Source organism: Mus caroli, unplaced genomic scaffold (assembly GCF_978045245.1).
Source record: "Mus caroli unplaced genomic scaffold, Mus_caroli_1 scaffold_6, whole genome shotgun sequence".
Taxonomy (NCBI): Eukaryota; Metazoa; Chordata; class Mammalia; order Rodentia; family Muridae; genus Mus; species Mus caroli.
Window position 1 is genome coordinate 90535238 of NW_028227261.1, and position 27735 is coordinate 90562972.

General features: G+C 39.6%; 1 protein-coding gene across 2 annotated transcripts in view; it reads right to left on the minus strand.

The window, feature by feature from the left end:
• The window catches only part of Pappa (pappalysin 1), a 242584-nt gene that overhangs the window by 151576 nt on the left and 63273 nt on the right, over positions 1 to 27735 (minus strand). For both annotated transcript variants that reach the window (XM_021160402.2, XM_085839245.1), the window contains 3 exons: positions 25322 to 25514; positions 10808 to 10929; positions 2496 to 2994 (listed from right to left, as the gene is read on the minus strand). In XM_021160402.2, the coding sequence (XP_021016061.1) occupies positions 2496 to 2994; positions 10808 to 10929; positions 25322 to 25514 (814 nt within the window). The remainder of the gene's footprint in view (positions 1 to 2495; positions 2995 to 10807; positions 10930 to 25321; positions 25515 to 27735) is intronic.

Here is a 27735-nt window from a genome sequence, read left to right on the forward strand (position 1 = left end):
GCCTTTCTGTCTTCCCAAGTGAGACTGATGCAGTTCTATAGCCCATACCAGGAGGCTGCCTAAAAGGAGTGGGTCAGAAACTTTATTATATTATAATCGCACCATGAGATGTTTACAAGTCCCGATCATCAGAGCTCACTCTTACTAATAAGTCAACACCAAGGAGGCAGTTGGGAGAGATAGAAGGTGATAACTGAGCCATTTAAAAGGGTCTTAAGGTTTTGAAAGGAACAACCTACTTTAAGAACCACAACTTGAGAGCAGCACCACTCTTACAGAACTGAAGCATTTAAGGCTCAGAGAGACTGAATGATACATCCATGGCCACAGAGTGAGTTAGAAATGCGTTTCATTTCCGCCATTCTGCACTTATCAACCCATGTCAGTTGTTCTCATAGGCTCATAAATGAAGGTAAAAAAAATGAAAGCCATGTTTAAACGGAGGTTTTAAGGCATCTATTGTTTCTCTCCCCAATTATTTGATAAAGAAATTTTAAGTGGCTACAAATTTACAGAACTTTACCAGTCCAGACATGTGAGGGATGGATGAGACAGGGTTATGGAATATTTTCATGGAAAGACAATGCACTTAAGTTTTAAGTATGTTCTCAAACACAAACCAAGTGTTCTCCTTGAGTTCTTAAACAGATGTTCTTCATCTCCCACTCAATGAATGGGCAAGGTTTTGCCTGAGATGTGCATATTGACTGCTGGCGTTTTAAAGGAAATGCCTGTAAAGTGTTTGAAAGTGTTCCTGTCTGTTTCTTCAAAAGATTAAAAATTTCCTTCCAGAATTTGGTTTCCATTAATGATTCCCTTAGTAAATATTTTTGAGTATAGAGCAGAAATCGTGTCTCGTATCATCTTAGAACCAAATAGAGACTCACACAAAAATTATAGAAGTCATGCAGGTCAGAATTTTCATCAGAGGAGAAATGAGCACTCAAAGAAGGTGACCAATTACCTAATGTTAATAAATGGGTGAACTCGAGCTAAATGTAAAGCGTCTGCCTCCTGAGCTTCTCTCCAGGATTCAGATGTTCCAACCAGCATTTCTTAAACATAGGAAGTGTTATATAAGGTTTGTTGATTGACTGCACAGAGTCTTCTCACTCAAATTAGGCAGTTAGGTCTCTACCATTTTTTTTTCTTAAGACCAAAATAGAAGTTAGAGCAAATCTTTTGACGGATCGTAAGTTGGACCCACTGAGTTGGGCTTACATTCCAATCTCCTTCTCACCACTCTCCAAACAAGTGACCTCATGTCTGAATGCCTCTTTTCCCCTTCTTTGCAAATTGATAATGACTGTAGGGCTGTGGTTGTAGAGTGCATGAGATGAATGAGTGACCCTGCCTTCATTATAGCCCTCTGCCGGGTGGACAGGATGCTATGGTTTGGATCTCAAATGTTACAGGAGAGTTCATGTATCAGAGCTTTAGCTCCCATTGAAGTGAAGTGCAGAGGTGGCTGTCTTTGGGAGGTGATTGGATCATAAAGGTTTTGATATTATAAGAAGAATAATATATTCATGGATTCATAAACTTACTGATCTCTGGAGAATGGACCCTATGATAAAAATGAAACTCTCTCGTTACTTTCAGGACTGCATAAATCAAACATCTCTGTCCTAATAATTGTACTGTACTATAATATACTATCTTGGCTCTAGCAATGGTAAATAGGAAAATATCCAAGTGACAATGATTTTTTTTGTCACAACAGCAGAAAACTGATAAACACACACAGACAGACACAATGCTAGTGACTTCACTGCAGGCATTTTTCTCTTTTAAAAGACACATATCATGAGGATGTAAAGAAAATGGCAGAAAAGGGCTTAAAAACTGAATGTTAAAAACAAGCAGCATAGTGAATATCTCTTCCCTCACAAAAGCATCTGTGGATTCTACAGCTGTAAGGTCTTTAGTGATCCAAGAAGTTTGGAACTCATTTCTACCTCAGGAAATACAACAAGCAGAAAGATTGTGACTAGAGGTATTCAGTGTCTAGGAATGTTTTTATGTGGTTGTGCAGGCATGTGCCCAAGTCCCTATGAAGCTGCCACTTCACCCAACATTTTCATGTAGTGGAGAAACAATCAGAATGCGTAAATCTCTTTCAAATTTATATAAAAGATAAATCATGAGCAAAGTTCCATTCTATCAGAAAAAGTAATCTTCATTAGTAATAAAGGACTTATTTTTAATCCCATCCCCTCTCCTTTGCTGTTGAAAAGACCAAGGTTTGGAGAGATAAATGAATATCACAGAAGACTGTCCTCACCTCTGACCCTTTTGACTCCATCCATGGCCCTTCCTATTATATCAACTCTGCCTTATTAACATGAATTCTATACTCAGCACTGGGATACAATCTCTAGAAGTAAGTCTGATGGAGATGACCTTTCTCCTTTTTGGTCAAGACCTTCTGACTTTCCCCACATCTTTCCACAGCCCATCCATTTTATCAGCTCCTTAGAGGAGAATGCACTTACGTGTCCATGAATCTTCTGTTGAGGTGGAGTAATGAGGCTACATCTTCCTGCAGAGGCGGGTCTCGAAGCACTTTATACTGCAGAGGTTTACACTGCAGGCAGAGTGGACTGTCTACAGTGGAGGTCAGCATGGCTGCATCAATCTCCAGGTGTTCATCAAGAGTATAGATTTGGATGCCATATACCTCCTCACCCACATCCCGGAGTCTGATGGTAAGTGGGATATCACAGAAAACATTCTGAGGACCCAAAGAGATATTCTTTCCACTGACAGTCAAGAGTTTGATGTCATTGACAGCTCCACTAGAGTCCCAATCACTGGAGACAAAGGTTACCCAGATGGTCAGAGACTCAGGGACCAAAGGGTAGCGAAATTCCAGCTCGAGGTAGCAGCCTTGTGGCTCAGGGCAGGCTGGAGGAACTGTGTGTGGGTTGACAGCTGAATTTGGACTCCAGGTTCGGACACTGGATTTACAGGGCTGTTCAACATCTGGGTGACCTATAGTGAAAAGAGATGCAAATGAGTTCTTGCTACATTCTGGTTTTCAGAGTTTCCCACAGACCCAGAAAAAGATATGTCTGATGTGAACTTAGGGATAAAGGAGTAACTCCTAGTGTCATGGAAATCTGCTGTATATAGAGGACTCAGCTCATCCCCCAACCCCGCATAACAGATCTCAGATGAGTCACCCAACATTTGAAGTGAAGTTTAAGTGTCTTACTACTAAGAAAATGCTGAAACTTTCCTTTTTAAGTTTCCATTGAGATGTTTTGGTGCTGTATATAGAAAGAAAGAAGGGGTATTTTTCTGAACACTCTTTGTGTCCCATGAGCTTGTTTAATTTTTGAATAGATTCATTTTCTAAATGATGTAATTAAGGTTCAAAAAACTGAATTAATTGAACAAAGGTTTATACCATGAAGTCCATGCTAGATGCAGGAATCATTAAAATTAGAGTTCCAGTTGTATCATTGACGTTGGTACATCCTGCTTAGACTTAACAGAAGCACCAAAAAAATAACTAGCAGAAGAGGAGAGCAAAGCGAGGATGCATGTCTTACACAGAGATACCGGGAGGAGACTAAACCAAATGACAGAGCTACAAGTCAGACTTGGGGCCCTTTTATCTCTACTCCTCCGTTTCCCTACATGAGATCATTCCATACCACTGTGCTTCTCTGAGTTATGTCTCCTTTCACTCAAGGACAGAGGAGTGGGAAAAGAAAAATTTGATGTTGCTACTTTTCCTCAGAAAAAGGATGCTTCTTCTCTACTGATCTCAGTCTGAAGCAATTTATAAATTCTTCACCGATGAGGTCACCCATACCGAGAGCCCTTTTTTTGTACTGCTGAGAAAAGTGATCACAGCTTGGGGGAGTTCAGTGAGAGACAGAGATCATTGGTGAGGACAAGCTAAGAGAAGTTGTAGTAGTAGTTGTATCATTTGCTCTGTCAGTATAACTGGATAGTAGTGTTCGTTTAGGGAATGGGTATGTTGGATACTTCTAAATAAAGAGGAAGAAAAGCAACCTTAGTCTTACAATACTTTGTGGTAATATTACAATGTAACAGGACTCAAGATAACATAAGCATTAAAAATGCAGTTGTGTGTGTATGTGTGTGTGGAGGCTGTTATTGCAGTGGAAGTTGTTAACACCCTCTATATTCTTTTTTTTTTTTTTGGTTTTTCAAGACAGGGTTTCTCTGTGTAGCCCTGGCTGTCCTGGCACTCACTTTGTAGACCAGGCTGGCCTTAAACTCAGAAATCCGCCTGCCTCTGCCTCCCGAGTGCTGGGATTAAAGGCACCCTCTATATTCTTATCTTTTCTTATATAGAGAGAACCAACATGCTGCAAAGTTGAGATGACAAATTGAAAAGAAATAGAGAACAAATGGAGACATGGAAAATACACAAAAACATTTTCATAAATAACAGCTGACCAAGACAATATACTCATAGCTACAAGATATCCTTCACTATATCTTGATTAGATTCATCACCTACTAATAGTAAATGCTTGCTAGAAGTCACTCTTGGTTTAAATAAAAGGGATAATAATTCTGCAACTAATTTAAGTCTTCTTATTTACTCTGCAATACCTTGTATTTCTGACTCCCAACTTTGGATTGTGAAGATAAAGGGATCTCTTTTGAATCCAGTATCCATTATCCAAAACAATTTACAGGATATTAAGAACATTCTCTAGTCAGTAATTAGCTCAAAAGATCATATTAAAAGTCTTGTAAGACTAAAATTTCTGTCTCCATTTTACCGTTCTATTTTACTCAATGCTGAGAGCCTTTGGTCAATACAGTATCTGGTCTGTAGAGATTATGCATAGTAGGTATTTTTCAGTATTTGCTCAACAACTAACAATATAGGAATTTATACATTTGTAAAAAGATGGGAGTTTATAGAGTGCTCTCCAGTGGTTGGTGCCAGGTGAACATTCTGCCCCCTCCATGTGCTTTCCCTGGAATTGGCAAGTGATAAAGCTATCTTTCTCCCATCCTTGGAGAAAATGACTATCAGTTGGGGAAGCCACAGGAGAACAAAGATGACAAATCTGTTTGACTCATCATTCCTTTCTGTTTTCTTGTTAATCAATAGAGTGACCAAATGCTTTCCAAAGGATAAGGTGGGTCTGCTCATTATGCCCAAATAAGCACATAGGAGTAGCAATTTTAGCAAGGCTTCTACTTATCTGGTAATTACAGATAGATTCTTAAATAGAAAAAGAACCATAAGTTTCACAAAACCTATTAGTAATAATACCAGGTTTCATACACTTACCAGCCTTTTATGTAGGCAATGCACAAAAAAAAGAAAGAAAGAAAGAAAGAAAGAAAGAAAGAAAGAAAGAAAGAAAGAAAGAAAGAAAGAAAGAAAGAAAATGCATGCCTCAGATCTCTGCATCCTGGTAGCAAGTAAACTCATTTTATAGAAAACAAAACTCCAGATAGCTGAGCAAACCTCTTATAGTTAGTAGAATATCACTGGATATTGTTGGTCCAAGCAGTGTACCAGGCTTTGAAGCAATTATAGCTGAATTAAAGTCCCAACTATCCAGCTTCAGCTATGTTACCAACTTCAATGTTACCTACTTCATAGCATATTTATCAAATGCAAATGAAATGGGATCTTTAATAAATGGTCACAAATATATGAGTACCATCATGAGAAGTAATGAGGGACTAGGAAAGAAAGTCTTTGGGGGTGGAAGCATTTCAAGTATAGACAATGGTTGAGAATGAATGTGAGGTAAGAAGACTTACAGTTTCACAAAAAGAAAGTAGTAAGGGCTGCTAAACAGAACCAACTTCAGGAAGTGTTTTGTCTGACACATTAAAGGACTTGAAGTTTGCACTTGGATAGATGAAGAGCTCATGGTAAATTTTAAACAAGAGAGTGACGTAACAATTGTCTTTTTTAAAAAGCCACTGTTTAGAGAAGTAGATACTATCTATTCATCAATCATCCATCTTTGTCTATTTATCATTCCATCTGTCCATCCATCCAGCTACCAATCCATTATCCATTAACCCATCCATATATCCATCCATCTCTTTGTCCCTCTCTCCCACTACTCTTTCTCTTTCCATCCATCCACTCACCCACCCATGCAACTGCCCATTCATCAATATGTGTATCTATTTAAGGAAGTAATAATCTCAGAGTTCTGAGTCCTGTGTTAGGCTTAGTTCCTGGGGAGGAAGATTTCTGTTGTTCTCTCTGTTCATAGAGATTCTATTCTGCTAATGTAGAGTACACATATATGGTTTGGACAAAGTGCCCATCAGAGATCGTGAGTTAAATTCCTCAAAGAGGGTCAGAAATAGACACATTTTTGAAACTGATTAGATATATGGTAGTGAGACCCAGAGAAGGGCAGAGAAAAAGAAACAAAGAGTGAAAGGAAAGGAGAGAAGGTGATGACAGAGTGAGGGAGAAAAAAGGGAAGGGAAAAGGGGGAGAAGTGAAAAGAGAGGTACAAAGTCCTGTTAGTTCATTATTAATACATATCCTTTTGCAGATATGATGACTACACGAAAAAGCTCATGTTTATATAAGCAGCCCACAAGGAATAAGGTCACAGACATATACAGAAATATATTCATACACACTTCTGCTAATCCAAATTTATATTTATGAAAATGTATATTGAGATTCATTGTATGTCTAAGTATATGTTCACTGCAGACTTTGATATGAACACAGCCATGGTGCCAAGATTTTTTTTTAAAGATAGAAGCTTCAGCACACTTGAAATATTCTAGGGAGAATAATGGAGCCAACATTCATACAAACAGGAAAGACTGAAAACAGGTGGTGCGATGTGCCACTCTCCCATGCAAAGCCCAACATCTGCATAAGTGATGTAAAGTGGGATTTCCATCAGTAAAATTCAGCCATCTAGTTCTTGGTTTATACTTTAAAAAATATGCATGGTAAATACTTTAAATACTTTAAAAATATGAACCTATGAAAGGTGGATTTTGCTCTAAACACAAGAGTATAACTGTTTTCTGTGTACAGAAGTGTTTCTTTTGTTTTTTGTTTGTTTTCCCCCACTGTGGAGTAAAGTTAATAGAGTGCAGTAGATAGCCAACTTATATTTAAACATGGAAACCTTAGTTCATAATCGTATGGAGTTAAGAAAGGGCATTATAGTTTGGTTGTTCATTCTGTGGGTAAGATAGCATCTTAGCAGAACTTTAAGAACTTCAAAGGCACAGGGTTGGCAGCTCCAGGGTGAGAAACACTGCTTTTAATTCTGCCCTGCACTTTTTTCTCAACCTTACAGATATGTCTGGCATTGCTCATGAATTTGGGAGTTTTCTGTTAGTTTAGGAAGTCCCAAAATTTAAACACACAAAGATAAATAGGTTGGAAATGAGTTGTGAAATAAATTTTAGAGTTTGGCTCATGGAAAAGTTTATTTCTTCAAGAATAGTAAAGGAGTCTGAGCCAAATGGATCACAGCACATGTAATAGGATGCCCTAAGAATGGGGTGGCGCCTCTTCCTGGCAGGAATATAGTAGATGCATGCAGGAGGTTGCAGGGAGTCCTTAGCAGCTGGAATCAGCTCAGACATTCAGGGGCCTCCACACTTATACTAGACTATCAAGTGCACACTACCCTTTAAGAGAGTCAGAAGAACCCAGGAGCCGACTTCACTGACTGACACATTTGGTTTGAATGAAAGTGTATGGTGACATGTGGAAATTATGATACTCAAACAAGTAGTAGGGTGACCAAGGTGATTTTCGCCAAGGGGAACACTTACTGATTCTACCCCCCACATGTCTCGCAACTTTGACTTTTCTCCCTTACCACTGCCTCAGTCATTATCCTGGCATCATGTCAGACATCATTTTTGATCACCTGAATTCTAGCAACCAGCAAAGACTGCTCCCTTCCCTCCAGGACTTTCATCCTTTAAGTTATTCACTATAGAGCTGCTAGAGCAGTCTTTAGAACCTGCACATCTTACGATTCCACATGCTCTGAGTGGGCACACAAAACATTGGCTTGAGACAGGGGATGGTGGAGAGGAGCAGTCAGAGGATAGGGCATGGCAGGGAGTGGCGTATGGAGTGTAAAAAATAAATTAATTAAAAAGAATGAACTTTTTATGTACATATAGTATAGTACTTACTAAAGGCAAAAGCACAGTTGCATGCTGACGATATGAATTTGCTCATCTTATTGTACATAAAGAAGTAAATCTTGGCAGAATATTTACTATTACAAGATGTAGACTATCTTCAATGGTTTTTCAGAGTTGATTGATATTTTGACTTTATAATCAACATTGCCAAGAATACTGCTTTGCACAAAATATTATGTACAAACGGCAGAAGTATGTTTAGAGCCATTTCAAAGATTGCTGGAAATTCTGTTCTAAGTCATAACCAAGGCTCAGTTAATTTTTTAAAATGCAATTTAAATCAACAATGCCAACATTGTAAAAATTAAATATTATAACAAAATAAAACCCTGATTATCAACTTGATGCAACCTGAGACATAATAATAGGAAAATATTAAAGTGTTTGCTTTCTGTAATTACATTACTAGTTTTAGATAACCGCAAAACCACTTTGAGTGAAGAATGAAAACATCGCACTTCATAATATCCAATAGTCTTGATTCTAAGGTGTTTTAAAGAATCACCCATTAGCAGTAATGGTGCTAGGGTATGAACTACGTAAAGTAAAGCTGTGTTCAGTGAGGTTGCCCAACTAATCATGGGATGGTGTTGCCTAAGGTGATTCAGATTCATTATATGTTTCTGCATTTTGTGGGTTGCAAATTCCCAAATCTGTTACTTTTTAAAAATTTTAGGCCACCATATATAAAGTTTCAACCTACAGTTTATGATGGGATGATCTTCTCTGACCTAAGCACATGGCATCTTCTCCTTGCTTCCAGTGGTAATCCACCTGGCCTTATGTGGGTACTATCTGCCTCACCTGTTCAGTACCTGTCTCTCTCATCATGCTGCTCATACTCTGAATCCATGTAAATCCACACAGCTTTACTAGGAGCTTTTTGTTTGAGTGAATTATATTTACTCATAGATAGACAGTAGTATGTCTACAAATGGGAACACTCTAAAGCTACAGTTTGCATAGTGTGCATTCCACTTAACTGTAAGAGGGCTAACAACATTTCATGCTCTGTAGCCGTGGAAAGCCCCATTGTGTTTTCAGGAGAGAATGGAAAAGAAACTGTGAATGATGCCATAATAACATTAAGAATAATTTTGACTTTGAGGACACACTGGACCACAACCTTGGAAATGTCCCCTCTTTAAGTATTAAAATCATTTTAGTGCTCAAAAGTGTTTTTTGACATTTAGTGAGATGCCCAATTCTGTGGTACTGGATGAAGCTTCCTTTCTACTATGTCTTCAGCCTTCTACTTTGATCAGCTTGGTAACTGCCCACCTGCTTTTCTCTCTTCTGGTGAATAGCCGGCATACTCTTGCCTAGGTACCTAAGACTGTGCCCACACATACTCCTCATGGCACTTAGAGAGGGAGACAAGTATACTCTATGGCAGCATGCAAAGTGTTCTCAGCTGTCAGAGAAGCATAGTGGGTTCTATTTGGGCAATTGTGTCTCTAGATTCAGAAATAGCTTTCTAAAGGAGTGGGGCATGCCACAGAGAAGAAGTTCATTGAGGAGTTTCCTTTGTGGAGGACGGGAGCATAATGACCTCAGGTGTCCATTCCAAGTCTGACAGCCTGGGAGTTTATGAGACTGAATGAATGGCTTCTCCCAGACATCCCTCTTACTTTCTATTAGAGAGATTATTTAGAGTTCCCACATCCAAATCTCATTTTTATTTTAAGCTAGTTTAGAAAATAAAGCACACGGCCATCATTTTTTCAACTTCACTTTCCTCTCTGATCCTTTTCCTTTGCTTTAGTCTATCTTTGGCTTTTCCTTTTTAACCCTCTTTCTAAAAATATAAAGGGTAGAGAAAGAGTTCTCACTATTTCTCTGCAAGGGGATGGGTTCTACTTGCTCTGATAACCTGATGTCATGTTGTCTTACCCTATGACTATGGCTAACACTATCTGACCCATCTGGACCTTTGTGAGACTATGTTGGGGCAGGGTCAATGTGCAAATGTCTCAAGGCAGGAAAAGGAAAGTGTTACATGTAAAGGAAGTCACATTTCTATGCCAGCCTGGCTTCAGGGCTAAATGACAAAGTGCAACAGTCAGGATTTGGCAGAAGTTGTTGCCTCTGTTTTTGTAGGACACAGGAGTTGTTTTCTATATGAAATGATGATGCTATGAGGAAATTCAGTCATTGGACTTCTGAGACTGTCATCTGTACATGACAAGATCTGATAGTGGTTGAAGATTAGAATAGTGGCAAGCAATGAAAAGAGTACATGGAAAAATTAAAGAGTTGTGACACATACAAGAATGACCCATGTGGCCTTTGTCATAACTGAAGAAGAATCAAAGATGATTGATGCTTTTTAGTCCCCTCCCCAATACATGTATTAACTCCAGTGTGACCTGGCTTACCCACAGGAAGCTGGAGTCTCTACGTTCTATGAACACTTCCATATAGCATGTAATTTTGACTCTTATTTAATATTTTGGTGACCATTTCATCAGATGTAACAGGAGAATAGCATACATAAAATAGTGCATGTGCTAAAATATAGTTGTTAAATTAATGAGTGCTTGAATAATAGTGTTAAAGATTATTAGAAAGAGTAACAGTCCATATCCATTAAAGTTGTTTTCTGTGTACCACACATGTCAGTATGCATCTGACTTACCTTCTGCTTCCCGAGGACTCCAGTGTCCTGACGGTCCACAGGGCATGGGGGAGGAGGCATTGAAAGCATATTGCACCAGGATTCTCCCTTCTAGGCAAAGGTCACATGCTGATCCCAATTCTCTAGGAGGCCAAGGAAAGAGTGGAAATACACCGACTTAGGACAATTGAGTGAGCAAATGACAGGACCAGGACAAAAGCAATGGGGACAGAGGACACAGTTGGTCTTTATTGTTTTGTCTCCATGCACATGGCATGACTAGGAAAATGAGTCTAAGAGAAATCTCTTCTATTGGCCAAGAATTTTGTTTGTTTGGTTTTGTTTTTGTTTTTTACCGCCTGCTGTCCTGATGCTGCATACACTCCTTTGATTCATGTAGTCCAGAAGCAACTGGCCACTCCCCTACCCCAACCTCCCCCCTCCCCCCCCACAGTAATTTTAATTGCGCCTGGAATAAAAAGCTTCACTGGGAATCTTTTGTGTGGTCACAAGAGCATACTTTGCCTCATTTTGTCCTCAGGAATGACTCCTTTAAAAATATTTTCCAGGTACCCACTATGTTCAAGGCCTCAGTCGGCATTCACAGTGACCAAACATGAAGAAGGTGTGGTTCCTTCACCAGAAAATGAGTGGGCTGGATGAGATGATGCCTAAGAAATCTTCCAGCCCTGACATCCTGGGGATGAGTGACTCACTTGCAATTTAATAGTCAAAAGCAGTTTCTTTACTATGCCATCTAACTCATTTTAACAGCTTTCCAGGGGGTGAGCCAATCTCTCAATGGGACCAGTCCCAAAAATGGAATATTATGGTGGCTTCCCCAAATGTCTGGTATATCTGGATTCAATCTCTCCCTGGCTACAACTGTGTCTGAGTTCCTACTGTGTTCTCCAAATTTGAAATCTGTAGGAGGCAGTTGTGGATAAGACAGAGAAATGAATATTCTGTATTCTCATGGACCAAGACATCTGCAGATCTGAGTGGCATCTGCTGAGACTTTTGGCAATGGAATTTCTAGATGATATTAAGTAAGGTCTCAACCATCCAAGTGTTTCTCAAAATACAACAGCCTCAGTGATTGCTCTTCAATCATTCCTAGAGGAATCTGTGGGATTTGGTGACCTAAGAGGAGAGAATGACACATTCAGATTTCAAATTGTAGGATTTCCCCTAACAAGGAACTCTGTGATTTTAGGGTTATAGTCTATGGAAGTATATATGTGAGCATTAAGGTGTGGTGGCATTCTCAGGCAGAGGTCAGGGAATCATTAAAAGCCCTATTATCAATAAGCCATGTTCCTGCTTAAACTTTTAGAATGTTTCCAACCTCCAAGGACCCTAACTCTCCTCATTATACTAGCCTTGTGTCTCTTTACCACATTGGGTCACATTACCCCATGTTCACTGCTTTTGCCAGGCTGGTGTTTCTCATCCTGCTAGGTTCACTTTAATTATATTTTTGTGTATTAATATGTTTATATGTAAATGTGCTCCTTTCATAAATCATGAGGCACCTGAGAACAAGATCCATAACCTAGACTTTTCTTTCTTTCTTTCTTTCTTCTTTCTTTCTTTCTTTCTTTCTTTCTTTCTTTCTTTCTTTCTTTCTTTCTTTCTTTCTTTCTTTCTTTCTTTCTTTCTCTCTTTCTCTCTCTCTCTTCTCTCTCTCTCTCTTTCTTTCTTTCTTTCTTTCTTTCTTTCTTTCTTTCCTTCTCTCTTAGGGTTCAGCACAAAACTCAAGTGTTTTCTATTATGTGCAGCTTTAATTGATGGAGGAGTAAATGAATTGGTAGAACAAATATTACTCAGACAGACACATAATAGTCATGGCTAAATTAAGCTAAACCTTTAAACATCAGAGTGTGTGCCCTCTCAACCCAGTGGATGAAATGTGAAAGCAGACATCAGGCAAGCACATTAACCCTTGGTGGAAGAATAAAACATTAAACATTCCATGGTTAATCTAAATTGAATAGTGGGCAGTTATTCTACAATATCTATGATTATGAAATTTTATAGAAAACACATTTACTATAAAATTATGTAGAATTGTCTTATTCAAGTTTAATCTATACTGTTATCTTGGTGCTATTCAGGTAGGCTTCAGTAACAACAACAAAAAAATCATCAGTAATTTGTGAATTGATTGTAGAAGAGGACTATCTGATTCATGCCAATATACTTACAGTAAAGGGTATGAGGAAAGTAGAGAAGATGGAAGAGAGAGAGAGTTGGGGAAAATTTTCAGGATCTTAATTAGGACAGAAGCTTACAATGTCAGCTTTTATGCACAGCAGCTCTGAGTCACAGGACTGATAATAAAACGGTGACATCATGAATGCCCATGGATAGATTCAAGAACTGGGCTGACCTACACAGCTACTGACATTCTCCATTTCCCTTAGGCATACCTTGAACTTCACTGATCTCATAACAAGAGTCTGGTTGTCAAGAAGTACTGCAATAAGTGAATCACCATGCAGCTGGCAGCAAATGTGATGGGTGGTGTCCTGTACATCCATGGAATGCTGGCATGCTATACATTTAGGGGATTCTGGCATCCTATACATCCAGGAGATGCTGGTATCCTGTACATCCAGGGGATGCTTGTGTCTGTGACTCATTCTGGTATTTATTTGATTTTCATGGACACCTACACACTCACATGCACACACACACACACAGACACACAGACACACACACACACACACACACACACATACACACACACACACACTCATATACCTGGAGAATGCTAATATTGGGAGAGTTCATCTTTCTTACACAGTTTATCTAAGTTGAAGCTAAAAAGTTTAGATATATGCTATTGAATGAGAAGCCTATCAGCCACAAGTGGCTATTTAAATTTAAAATAATTAATATAAAATATATTTTAAAATTCTGAACCTTGGTTACATCAGTTATAATTCCAAGTACTTCATGGTCACTATTTTGGTGAATGTGGCTACTGTGTTAGAGTGGATGCTATCTTGGTGAGTGTGGATAAGCAACATTCTCATTAACAAAGAAAGTCCATCCCATAATCAGCTTCTAAACGCTGACACCATTGCATACACTAGCAAGATTTTGCTGAAAGGACCCAAATATAGCTGTCTCTTGTGAGACGATGCCGGGGCCTAGCAAACACAGGAGTGGATGTTCACAGTCAGCTATTGGATGTATCACAGGGCTCCCAATGGAGAAGCTAGAGAAAGTACCCAAGGAGCTAAAGGGATCTGCAACCCTATTGTTGGAACAACATGATGTACTAACCAGTACCCTGGAGCTCTTGTCTCTAGCTGCATATGTATCGAAAGATGACCTAGTCGGCCATCAATGGAAAGAGAGGCCCATTGGACTTGCAAACTTTATATGCCCCAATATAGGGGAATGCCAGGGCCAAAAGAATGGGAATGGGTGGGTAGGGAAGTGGGGGGCGCTATGGGGGACTTTTGGGATAGCATTGAAAATGTAATTGAGGAAAATATGTAATAAAAATATTAAAAATTAAAAAAAAATTTTGCACTGCCATACATTCATATACAAATTGGCAGCCAAACTTTGTAATGTGAAAGTGATGTTTCTAGTATTGATTTTAAAGAGAATAGTTTAAAATTCGAAAAAAAAAAACCAACAAAGAAAGTCTTTCTGAATTGTACTTCAAGAAGCCATCCTAAATAAAAAGGAGTTAGCTTCTCTCCTTTACAACTAGACTGGTACTAGTATGTCTCACTTTTGTAGAAAAAAAGTTTCTCATTATTATACGTGTTAAGAGACATGGAGGAGAAATTTTGCCTGAGAAAGGCAGAATTTTTGACTTACAGATCAGAAAACTGAAGCTAAAGAGGGAGAAAGAATTATACATCTGCAAGGACTTTAGACCATGGTCCCATAGTTCCTTGTTCACTAGGCTTTCCAGTATATGATAGTCAATTGTTCCGATACTAAAACCAGCCAGTCAACACATTTGCAAGACTAGGGGTGGCCTCGAATTATTTATTCAGTTGCCCCTGTGTGAGGACACAGGCTGTGGGGGAATCTGAATATGTTTTCTTAAGGGAACTCCTTGTAGTCTCCTACACCACAGATGTGAGAACAGCAGGAGGACATGAACATGGCCAGGGGTGAGATGCTGGCATTGATGGATGGTGTGGAAAACACCCAAGGTTTTTCAAGGGAAGGGGATTTTCAAGGAACCAAACAGTTCTGGAAAACCTCACACATGGTAGAAGCTACCATTCCTTGAGTGTAGAATATGTGTGCTTAGTATATCATAGATGTCATTTGTTGGCTTCCCCACATAACAGAGACAATGTGGGCAAGTTAGCACCTTCTTATGGAGGAGGACTCATAGAATCAGAAAAGTCAGACCTCTTGCCTAAAGTCTCATCTACTGGGAGCAATGAAACTAAGTGAGAGTGGTGGCAGAACGTGCATGTGACCAGACATCAAAGCTCATATGCCTCGTACTAAATCAACTTGCAGTGCTATAAACTCCCTGCTTATGGGAGCAAGATGCACAAAGGATATAGTACCATTCCTTTACAGCAATTTTTTAAATACTTATGGATGAACTTCCTTTAGCTTGTGGTCTGCATAGCTGCTAACCTTAATTGCATGTTTCAAAAATGTCAGTTTGAATTTAGCATGTGATAACTCTATTAGTTAATATTACCCTAAACAGAATAGCTATTGTATATGCCTCAAGTAGTAACTCACTGTGGGTTATTAAAAACATATTGATTAAAGCCATGAGTACTATGTAATAGAGACATATCTCATTACACAACAATTAACCCTTTAATAGGTTTCCAACAATCAGATGGATTTTATTTAATGGATAATAACTGCTTTATGAGATATAAATTGAATACATACACAGGAAGCTTCATTTACAAAACTTCCATTTTTAAGTAGAATCAAGGCCAAAGCTTGACCAAACGTCTGAAACTTCTCATCACTTCAGAGAAAATAAATAAATCTACAGGCTGCTGCAAAGCTTGCTCCAAAGTGTCACATGAGCATTCCCAAACCCAGCTCCAAACCCTGCAAGGGCAGCTGGGGCCAGAAAGAGGGAGTTCCTACAGGGAGCCTGGGGAGTTCACTTCCTTGCTATCAGAGCAAACTCTCCTGTGGATGCAAAAGGAAGGTTCTAGATTCAGGGAATGATAAGTCTGTAGACATTTAGAGACCCAGTTTGATGTGGTCTCACTGTATAATGTGTTTTTAACTCTTGAAACTTTTAACCCAGAGATCTAAATTTTGAATACTTTTGAAATATAAAATAACATTTACATACAGGTTTATAATAATTAAAGAAGGGTGATGAAGAAGCCAATCACCTTTCATACCTATCATTTTCTGTGTCTGGATGATGAAAACATTGACAATCCACTGTTTGAGCCACTTGAAAACATACAAAGCAGTATAGTTTGTTATAATGTCAAGTGTGGGCAATAGAGCACTAAAGTTTATTTCTGCAATCTAATTGGAACTGTACCCTTTGACCAACACCTTCACTTCTCACATTCACCTAGATCTATCCTCCTCCAGTGAACATCATTCTCTCTACATTCAATGATTCAACTTTATAATATTCCACATATAAGGGAGATCAGGTATGTTTGTCTTTCTGAGGTAAGCATATTTCAATAAAATAATGACCTCCAGACTCGTTCTATGTGTTTTATATGACAGGTTTCTCTGCTGACTTTTAAAGGCTGACTAATATTCCATAGTACACATAAGCGTTTTTCTTTTAATCTCTTCACCTGATGATGGATATTCAGGTTGTTTCTGTATCTTAGATATGTGATTGATGCTATATAGAACATGTGGAACAGGGTGTCCTTTCAACCAACTACTTCTGATCCCTTCTTTTTCTTTTGCAGTTTTTTTGTATGCCTTGCACCTGAGTTTGAATTGGTTTGTTTTGCACGACTATAGATGTGTGCTACGCACAAGTGTACATCTGTACTGGGGGCCTGAGACTGGTGTCAGGAGCCATTCTCCATTGTTCTTCCATCTAATTCATCAAGCAGGGTTTCTCAGTACAACCAAAGACTCACTGTTATGACTAGTCTTGCTAGCCAGTTTGCTCTGGGATCCCCTGTCTCCACTCTCCTAGGTCAGGTTCTCCCAGGATTGGCTGTGATTTGAGGATCTGATCAGATCCATATGCTTAAATGTAAATATTTAACTACTGAACTACCTCTACAGCCTCTGGTTTACTTTCTTTTGGATATGTATGTATTAATGCAATAGCTGGATCATACAGTTCTAGTTTAGTTGTCTGAGGTGCATACATATTATTTTCCATAATGGCTGAATTAATTTATAGTCCCACAAACACTGTACAAGATTCCCCTTCCTCATAAGCCTTGCTATTTTTCTAGTGTATTTTTGGGGAAGAGCCATTTTAAGACTGTGAGGTGATCAACCATTTCAGTTATAAGTTGCAATTTCCCTGCTAATTAGTGAGAGTGAGCATTTAAACATGCACCCATTAGCTATGTACTTCTCAGAAATCTTAGGTGAGGTCTTGTGCTTATTTTTTCTTATACACAAATGCACATATACACAATGAGTAAACGAGAGCTTTTTGCCACCTTTTTTGAGGAAAGTTAATATTCCTTCACACTCTAGTCTGAAACAACCCAATGAAGGCACCTCAGATTCATAGACAAGGTATTCTGAAATGTTGCTGAGGGCCTGCCTCCCGCACTTTTTTTTTTTTTAAAGTTGAGATAGATATGGCAGAAGAAAAGTATTTATTTATTTATTTTTAATTTTTAATATTTTTATTACATATTTTCCTCAGTTACATTTCCAATGCTATCCCAAAAGTCCCCCATAGCACCCCCACTTCCATACCACCCCTTCCCATTCTTTTGGCCCTGGCATTCCCCTATATTGGGGCATATAAAGTTTGCAAGTCCAATGGGCCTCTCTTTCCAATGATGGCCGACTAGGCCATCTTTCGATACATATGCAGCTAGAGACAAGAGCTCTGGGGTTCTGGTTAGTACATCATGTTGTTCCGACAATAGGGTTGCAGATCCCTTTAGCTCCTTGGGTACTTTCTCTAGCTTCTGCATAGGGAGCCCTGTGATACATCCAATAGCTGACTGTGAACATCCACTCCTGTGTTTGCTAGGCCCCGGCATCGTCTCACAAGAGACAGCTATATTTGGGCCCTTTCAGCAAAATCTTGCTATTGTATGCAATGGTGTTAGCATTTAGAAGCTGCTTATGGGAAGGATCCCTGGATACGGCAGTCTCTAAATGGTCCATCCTTTCATCACAGCTAAGAACTTTGTCTCTGTAACTCCTTCCCTGGGTGTTTTGTTCCCAATTCTAAGAAGGGGCACAGTGTCCACACTTTGGTCTTCATTCTTCTTGAGTTTCATGCGTTTAGTAAATTGTATCTTATATCTTGGGTATCCTAAGATTTGGGCTAATATCCACTTATCAGTGAATACATTTTATGTGAGTTCTTTTGTGATTGTGTTACTTCACTCAAGATGATGCCCTCCAGGTCCATCCATTTGGCTAGGAATTTCATAAATTCATTCTTTTTAATAGCTGAGTAGTACTCCATTGTGTAAATGTACCATAATTTCTGTATCCATTCCTCTGTTGAGGGACATCTGGGTTTTTTCCAGCTTCTGGCTATTATAAATAGGGCTGCTATGAACATAGTGGAGCATGTGTCCTTTTTACCGGTTGGGACATCTTCTGGATATATGCCCAGGAGAGGTATTGCTGGATCCTCCGGTAGTACTATGTCCAATTTTCTGAGGAACCGCCAGACTGATTTCCAGAGTGGTTGTACAAGCTTGCAATCCCACCAACAATGGAGGAGTGTTCCTCTTTCTCCACATCCTCGCCAGCATCTGCTGTCACCTGAATTTTTGATCTTAGCCATTCTGACTGGTGTGAGGTGGAATCTCAGGGTTGTTTTGATTTGCATTTCCCTGATGATTAAGGATGTTGAACATTTTTTCAGGTGCTTCTCTGCCATTCGGTATTCCTCAGGTGAGAATTCTTTGTTCAGTTCTGAGCCCCATTTTTTAATGGGGTTATTTGACTTTCTGGAGTCCACCTTCTTGAGTTCTTTATATATATTGGATATTAGTCCCTTATCTGATTTAGGATAGGTGAAGATCCTTTCCCAATCTGTTGGTGGTTTTTTTGTCTTATTGATGGTGTCTTTAGCCTTGCAGAAGCTTTGCAGCTTCATGAGGTCCCACTTGTCAATTCTCGATCTTACAGCACAAGCCATTACTGTTCTATTCAAGAATTTTTCCCCTGTGCCCATATCTTCAAGGCTTTTCCCCACTTTCTCCTCTATAAGTTTCAGTGTCTCTGGTTTTATGTGAAGTTCCTTGATCCACTTAGACTTGACCTTAGTACAAGGAGATAGGAATGGATCGATTCGCATTCTTCTACATGTTAACAACCAGTTGTGCCAGCACCATTTGTTGAAAATGCTGTCTTTCTTCCACTGGATGTTTTTAGCTCCCTTGTCGAAGATCAAGTGACCATAGGTGTGTGGGTTCATTTCTGGGTCTTCAATTCTATTCCATTGGTCTATTTGTCTGTCACTATACCAGTACCATGCAGTTTTTATCACAATTGCTCTGTAGTAGAGCTTTAGGTCCGGCATGGTGATTCCACCAGAGGTTCTTTTATCCTTGAGAAGAGTTTTTGCTATCCTAGGTTTTTTGTTATTCCAGATGAATTTGCAGATTGCACTTTCTAATTCGTTGAAGAATTGATTTGGAATTTTTATGGGGATTGCATTGAATCTGTAGATTGCTTTTGGCAAGATAGCCATTTTTACAATGTTGATCCTGCCAATCCATGAGCATGGGAGATCTTTCCATCTTCTGAGATCTTCTATAATTTCTTTCTTCAGAGACTTGAAGTTTTTATTATAAAGATCTTTCACTTCCTTAGTTAGAGTCACGCCAAGATATTTTATATTATTTGTGACTATTGAGAAGGGTGTTGTTTCCCTAATTTCTTTCTCAGCCTGTTTATTCTTTGTGTAGAGAAAGGCCATTGATTTGTTTGAGTTAATTTTATATCCAGCTACTTCACCGAAGCTGTTTATCAGGCTTAGGAGTTCTCTGGTGGAATTTTTAGGGTCACTTATATATACTATCATATCATCTGCAAAAAGTGATATTTTGACTTCATCTTTTCCAATTTGTATCCTTTGATCTCCTTTTGTTGTTGAATTGCTCTGGCTAGGACTTCAAGTACAATGTTGAATAGGTATGGAGAAAGTGGACAGCCTTGTCTAGTCCCTGATTTTAGAGGGATTGCTTCAAGCTTCTCACCATTTACTTTGATGTTGGCTACTGGTTTGCTGTAGATTGCTTTTATCATGTTTAGGTATGGGCCTTGAATTCCTGATCTTTCCAAGACTTTTATCATGAATGGGTGTTGGATCTTGTCAAATGCTTTTTCCGCATCTAAAGAGATGACCATGTGGTTTTTGTCTTTGAGTTTGTTTATATACTGGATTACGTTGATGGATTTCCGTATATTGAACCATCCCTGCATCCCTGGGATGAAACCTACTTGGTCAGGATGGATGATTGTTTTGATGTGTTCTTGGATTCGGTTAGCAAGAACTTTATTGAGGATTTTTGCATCAATATTCATAAGGGATATTGGTGTGAAGTTTTCTATCTTTGTTGGGTCTTTTTGTGGTTTAGGTATCAGAGTAATTGTGGCTTCATAGAATGAGTTGGGTAGAGTACTTTCTGTTTCTATTTTTTGGAGTAGTTTGTGAAGAACTGGTATTAGATCTTCTTTGAAGGTCTGATAGAACTCTGCACTAAACCCGTCTGGTCCTGGGCTTTTTTTAGTCGGGAGACTATCAATGACTGCTTCTATTTCTTTGGGGGATATAGGGCTGTTTAGATCATTAACCTGATCTTGATTCAACTTTGGTACCTGGTATCTGTCTAGGAACTTCTCCATTTCATCCAGGTTCTCCAGTTTTGTTGAGTATAGCCTTTGGTAGAAGGATCTGATGGTGTTTTGGATGTCTTCAGGATCTGTTGTTATGTCTCCTTTTTCATTTCTGATTTTGTTAATTAGGATGCTTTCCCTGTGCCCTCTAGTGAGTCTGGCTAAGGGTTTATCTATCTTGTTGATTTTCTCAAAGAACCAGCTCCTTGATTGGTTGATTCTTTGAATAGTTCTTCTTGTTTCCACTTGGTTTATTTCGCCCCTGAGTTTGATTATTTCCTGCCCTCTACTCCTCTTGGGTGAATTTGCTTCCTTTTGTTCTAGTGCTTTTAGGTATGTTGTCAAGCTGCTAATGTGTGCTCTCTCTAGTTTAGTTTTGGAGGCACTCAGAGCTATGAGTTTTCCTCTTAGAAATGCTTTCATTGCATCCCATAAGTATGGGTATGTTGTGGCTTCATTTTCATTGAACTCTAAAAAGTCCTTAATTTCTTTCTTCATTCCTTCCTTGACCAAGGTATCATTGAGAAGAGTGTTGTTCAGTTTCCACGTGAAGGTTGGCTTTCTATTATTTATTTTGTTATTGAAGATCAGCCTTAGTCCATGGTGATCTGATAGGATGCATGGGACAATTTCAATATTTTTGTATCTGTTGAGGCCTGTTTTGTGACCAATTATGTGGTCAATTTTGGAGAAGGTACCATGAGGTGCTGAAAAGAAGGTATATCCTTTTGTTTTAGGATAGAATGTTCTGTAGATATCTGCCAGATCCATTTGATTCATAATTTCTGTTAGTTTCACTGTGTCCCTGTTTAGTTTCTGTTTCCATGATCTGTCCATTGGTGAAAGTGGTGTGTTGAAGTCTCCCACTATTATTGTATGAGGTGCAATGTGTGCTTTGAGATTTACTAAAGTTTCTTTAATGAATGTGGCTGCCTTTGAATTTGGAGCATAGATATTCAGGATTGATAGTTCCTCTTGGAGGATTTTACCTTTGATGAGTATGAAGTGTCCCTCCCTGTCTTTTTTAATGACTTTGGGTTGGAAGTCAATCTTATCAGATATTAGAATGGCTACTCCATCTTGTTTCTTCATACCATTTGCTTGGAAAATTGTTTTCTAGCCTTTCATTCTGAGGTAGTGTCTATCTTTTTCTCTGAGATGAGTTTCCTGTAAGCAGCAAAATGTTGGGTCTTGTTTGTGTAGCCAGTTTGTTAGTCTATGTCTTTTCATCGGGGAGTTGAGTCCATTGATATTAAGAGATATTAAGGAAAAGTAATTGTTGTTTCCTGTTATTTTTGTTGTTAAAGTTGGCATTCTGTTCTTATGGCTGTCTTCTTTTAGGTTTGTTGAGGGATTACCTTCTTGTTGTTTCTAGGGCGTGGTTCCTGTCCTTGTATTGGTTTTTTTCTGTTATTATCCTTTGAAGGGCTGGATTCATGGAGAGATAATGTGTGAATTTGGTTTTGTCGTGGAATACTTTGGTTTCTCCATCTATGTTAATTGAGAGTTTGGCTGGGTATAGTAGCCTGGGCTGGAGTTTGTGTTCTTTTAGTGTCTGTATAACATCTGTCCAGGATCTTCTGGCTTTCATAGTCTCTGGTGAAAAATCTGGTGTAATTCTGATAGGCTTGCCTTTATATGTTACTTGGCCTTTTTCTCTTACTGCTTTTAGTATTCTGTCTTTATTTAGAGCATTTGTTGTTCTGATTATTATGTGTCGGGAGGTATTTCTTTTCTGGTCCAGTCTATTTGGAGTTCTGTAGGCTTCTTGTATGTTCATGGGCATCTCTTTCTTTAGATTTGGGAAGTTTTCTTCTATAATTTTGTTGAAGATGTTTGCTGGTCCTTTGAGTTGAAAATCTTCATTCTCATCCACTCCTATTATCCGTAGGTTTGGTCTTCTTATTGTGTCCTGTATTTCTTGGATGTTTTGAGTTAGGATCTTTTTGCATTTTACATTTTCCTTGATTGTTGTGCTGATGTTCTCTATGGAATCTTCTGCACCTGAGATTCTCTCTTCCATCTCTTGTATTCTGTTGCTGATGCTCGTATCTATGGTTCCAGATTTCTTTCCTAGGGTTTCTATCTCCAGTGTTGCCTCATTTTGGGTTTTCTTTATTGTGTCTACTTCCCTTTTTAGGTCTAGTATGGTTTTGTTCAATTCCATCATCTGTTTGGATGTGTTTTCCTGTTTTTCTGTAAGGACTTCTACCCGTTTGATTATGTTATCCTGTTTTTCTTTAAGGATTTGTAACTCTTTGGCAGTGTTCTGCAATTCTTTAAGGGATTTTTGTGCTTCCTCTTTAATGTCTTCTACCTGTTTACCAGTGTTCCTTTGTATTTCTTTAAGTGTGTTATTAAAGTCCTTCTTGAAGTCCTCTACCATCATCATGAGATATGCTTTTAGATCCCTGTCTAGCTTTTCCGGTGTGTTGGGGTGCCCTGGACTGGGCGAAGTGGGAGTGCTGGGTTCTGATGATGGTGAGTGGTCTTGGTTTCTGTTAGTAAGATTATTACGTTTACCTTTCGCCATCTGGTAATCTCTGGAGTTAGTTGTTGTCGTTGTCACTGTTTAAAGATTGGAGCAGAAGCTGTGTTCCACTCACCAGCAGTCTCAAAATCCTGTGGCGGGGGTCCTGGGTAGCTGGCGGGTGTCAGCAGACCCTGCGCTCTAGCTACCCTGGTGCTGGTCCGGCCGGAAGTGGCCTGTGGTCCTACTCAGGCCGTTTTTCTGCTTCCCTAACTAATGCAGTCTCAGGTCCCGCGCGCAATTGGATTGGAGCAGAAGCTGTGTTCCACTCACCAGAAGTCTTAAGATCCTGTGGCGGGTGTTGTGGGTAGCTGGCGAGAGTCAGCCGACCCTGCGCCCTAGCTACCCCGGCGCTTTTCTGACCGGAGAGGCTTGTGGCCCTACTGAGGCCGCATTTCTGCCTCCCCAACCAAAGCAGTCTCAGGTCCCGCGCAATTGGATTGGAGCAGAAGCTGTGTTCCACTCACCAGAAGTCTTAAGATCCTGTGGCGGGTGTTGTGGGTAGCTGGCGGGTGTCAGCCGACCCTGCGCCCTAGCTACCCTGGCGCTTTTCTGACTGGAGAGGCTTGTGGCCCCACTGAGCCTCCCGCACTTTCTATGAGCTCTTGGCCAAGTTTCTCAGACTCTTTCAGCTTCACTGCTCTCCTTATCTGACACACGAGTAACATTTCTATTCTGCTACTGGGTTTCTGGGAATATTAAATAAGACTTGGAACAACAAGCATTCAGACCAGAATCTCTCTCAAGGTAAACATTTGACAGACAGCTGCAGGTTCAGCAGACAAAGACAGACAATGATTAACAAGGTTATTGTCTCCACCATCACCAATGCTGTATCCTCATTGTTGGATAAAGTTCCCAAGAAGAGCTAAGGGTTGGAGTAAGAGACTATCTCAATAACAGAATCATTCTGAAATAAATGTAAACTTCATTCATGAATATTCATTTTATTTTTGCAGTGGTACAGTTGGATCCTTGGTTTCATATGTGCTACGCAAGAGCCCTCCCACTGAACAACATGCCTAGCTATGAAGCTTTTCTCTCTGGTTCCCTCAAATCTTGAGCTCCTTGGAAGTCTATAGTGAACGGACTCATGAGAAGGCATTGAATTTAGGTCTCCCCTTTCTGATTACCAGAAGACATAATTGGTATCCATTTTTAGGAAAAGACAGTTAAAAACAATCTGTGAATAGCGATATGTCAGGTGGCATTTGGATGACAAGTAACAGACCAGGGAGAAAATCTGTGGGGTCTTACACCAGATTAGTCTCTGGTTTTCTCAAAATATACTAAGTATAAACCGTATGATGATATATAACCATACATTTTTGCAAACCGAATAGTATGCATGCTATTATTTTATAAATGATAAATATGTATGTATGTGTATATATATGTGTGTGTGTGTGTGTAATATGAAAGGGTTTTCAGAGGCAATTTCAAATGCTGTATTAGTGGAGACAACACCAGAAAATATTTCTTGCAATAGAAATCTCCAACTTTTTTGGACTTGGGCAAATTGGAGGTATGTATGTTTTGAAAGATAATCTCATGTAGCCCTTTCTGGCCTAGAACTCACTATGCAGACTATACTTGCCTTGAACTTACAGGTAACTGCCTATTTCTACCTCCCAAGTGCTGAGATTAAAGACAAGTACCACCAGATGAGAGAGTGTATTAGATTTTCATTTCTCACCTGCCCTCGTTTTGAAGCTTCTAATAATAAAGTTAATTTAACATCCCATTCATGAAGAAGTATACATCATTACTAGATCATTTCTTTTAACAATATTTTTATATTATCTGTCTCAAACTTATCAGTGTATCAGTCACTCTCTATTCAAGAAGAATATTCTCTTCCGAGTCTGCCTTCCTTCTGAGACTTTGTCTTCCTAGCATGAGGAGAGAGAGAGAGAGAGAGAGAGAGAGAGAGAGAGAGAGAGAGAGAGAGAGAGAGAGAGAGAGAAAGAGCACAACACTCCCCAGGTCACACTCACCTTTCAAAGAAGTGTCCATCGATGGGTGGAAACCACTCTAGCATCACAGAGTCCATTGTGTGCCCCACAACCTGGGGTGCAAGAGCTACAGGTGCTGGCTTTCTGGAGGGTTGCCAGCTCTGGTATACGAGGTCCAGGTAACAGTGCATTCTGGAGACTTGATTGGGCGTGAAAGAGTCTGTACAGTCGTCATCTGTAAGAGTCAGAAAGAGAGAAAACAGTAAAGAGAGAAGAAAGATAAGCCCCAAGCTGCACAGGCAGGCATGCAAGAGAAGAATGACGTCTCCATGCAGCTAGAGAGCCAGCACTCAAGGCTGTCCTTGCCAGCTCAGGGCAGCCTCTTCTAGTGCTTAGAAGTTAATGGTCTGTGAACAAATTAGTGCAGTCATCACTCCTGGAGACAGGTGAGAGGAAACAGGAGGGAAGGGATGGTGGGTAGAACAGGAAAAGTAAGCCTGGATCTTAGAAGAGAGCTACTATGGCTAAGGACAAAGGCAAAACAAACTGCTTATCCTCTAGTCCCAAGTCAGCAATGCCTCCACCCCCATTCACATTTGTTTATTCATTTCTTCATGAATTCACTTTGTTTACCCACTTATTTATTCACTCATTTATATGCTCATTAGTTTCCTGTTGTATTCCTTCACATTCATCCATTCATCCAATCATGAATTAATGAATTCTACTCTTCCCTATTGCAAAGATACTGTTCTTGAAACCAATCTATTAAATATCTAATTCATGGTCAGTGCTATAAACCAGGGCTGTGGAAGGATGGGACTTAAAATGTTCCTGACCTTAAGCAGGCATGAACACATCACATGAGCAGAGATTGTTCTGTGCTCACTAATGTGATGTAGACTATCACTGAATTGATAGAGATGGCATGTGGGGGAAGAGAACCAACTAAATAGCCACCAAAGATGGATGTACACGTGGGGTCAATTAGATCACTTGGTTGAGGTCGAGAAAGAAAGTCGGTCTACAAACGGTAATGACACAGCTAGAGGCATGTAAAGCCATAGTTAGGAAATGAATATACACACCAGGCTGTATATAGAATGCTACCTTAGCTGGGTTTCTATGGCTGTGATAAATATCATGACCAAAAGCAACTTGGGGAGGAAAGGGTTTTCTTGATCTATACTTCCATGTCACAGTCCATCCTAGAGGAATGTCAGGGCAGGAACTCAAGGCTAGAACCTGGAGGCAGGAATTTAAGCAGAGGCCATGGAGGAATGCTGCTTATTGCCTTGCTCCTAATAGTTTGCTCAGTCTGTTTTCTTGTACAGCACTGGACCAGCTGTTTATTGGTGGCACTACCTACAGGGAGCTACCATAGACATGTCTACAGGCCAATATGATGAAAGGTATTTTTCCAACTGTGGTTTCTTCTTCTCAAATGACCCTGGCTAGGGTCAAGTTGATGATACACTAACCAGTGCAGATGGGAACAAGAGCAAACACATCTCCCTAGTGTATATGCATGTTTCTGAGACATATGCTTAGCATGTGTTAAGTATGAGTCAGGTATGGAATGACAAGCTTTGGACAGTTACCTTGTATCTCCAAACACATGCTAGTTTGGGAGTGGATATTATCATTTTCTCTCTCTTTATGGAATTAGGAACTCAGGGTATGTTCAAGCAAGCCACTTTGCCTTTGTCACAGAGTTAAGCATATCTGGGGTTTGAAACAAAGCTAACTAATGCTATAACTTTACCCCGCTAAGCACAATGAAATATAGTATGGGTAAAATCTCCAGCAGATGGCTTGCACATGGGGCTTCAGCCCAGTTCTAGTCTAAGGGGTATTGGAAACAATCTCTCAGGTATCTAGATGGAGTGACCTTCAATTCTTCTCTTCCTTTTTCAGTGTGGACTGAAGGCAGAGACCCAAGTCAGCCCCTAAGGAAGAGGTTTGCCTCCTGTTTATTTTTCCAACATTCTGATTCAGCTCCCCTGGGAAAAAGAAAAAAAAAAGGCACTGTTTGGCTTGGTTTCCTAATGTACCATTTCCTTCTCAGGGGTATTTGCTTGGTCAGGATTATCACAGCTAGGACCCAGACAGAGGAGTGTGGACATCACCAGATCTTAAAAATAAAAGTGCTGCTGGAATCCAGTAGCATAAACTCACTTCTCCTTATCAGAAAATAATTTTGGACAGGTGCTGGGCAGTAGGACATGACCTTGAAGGGAACAGACAAGGGTGTGAGAGTTTATATGGCAAGGCTGGCTTGGATTCTCTTAGAAATTTTGACAGTCTTCTCTTCAGCAACCCAAGGGAAAGCTTTAAGACATTTGGCAAAATCAGAAGAGCCTAGTGTTCCTTAGCTAGCATTGCACAGGAGTGACAACAAATTGCTCTCAAGTCCAGATCCACTATGTAACTCCCCAAATCCTGCGGCTACCTGT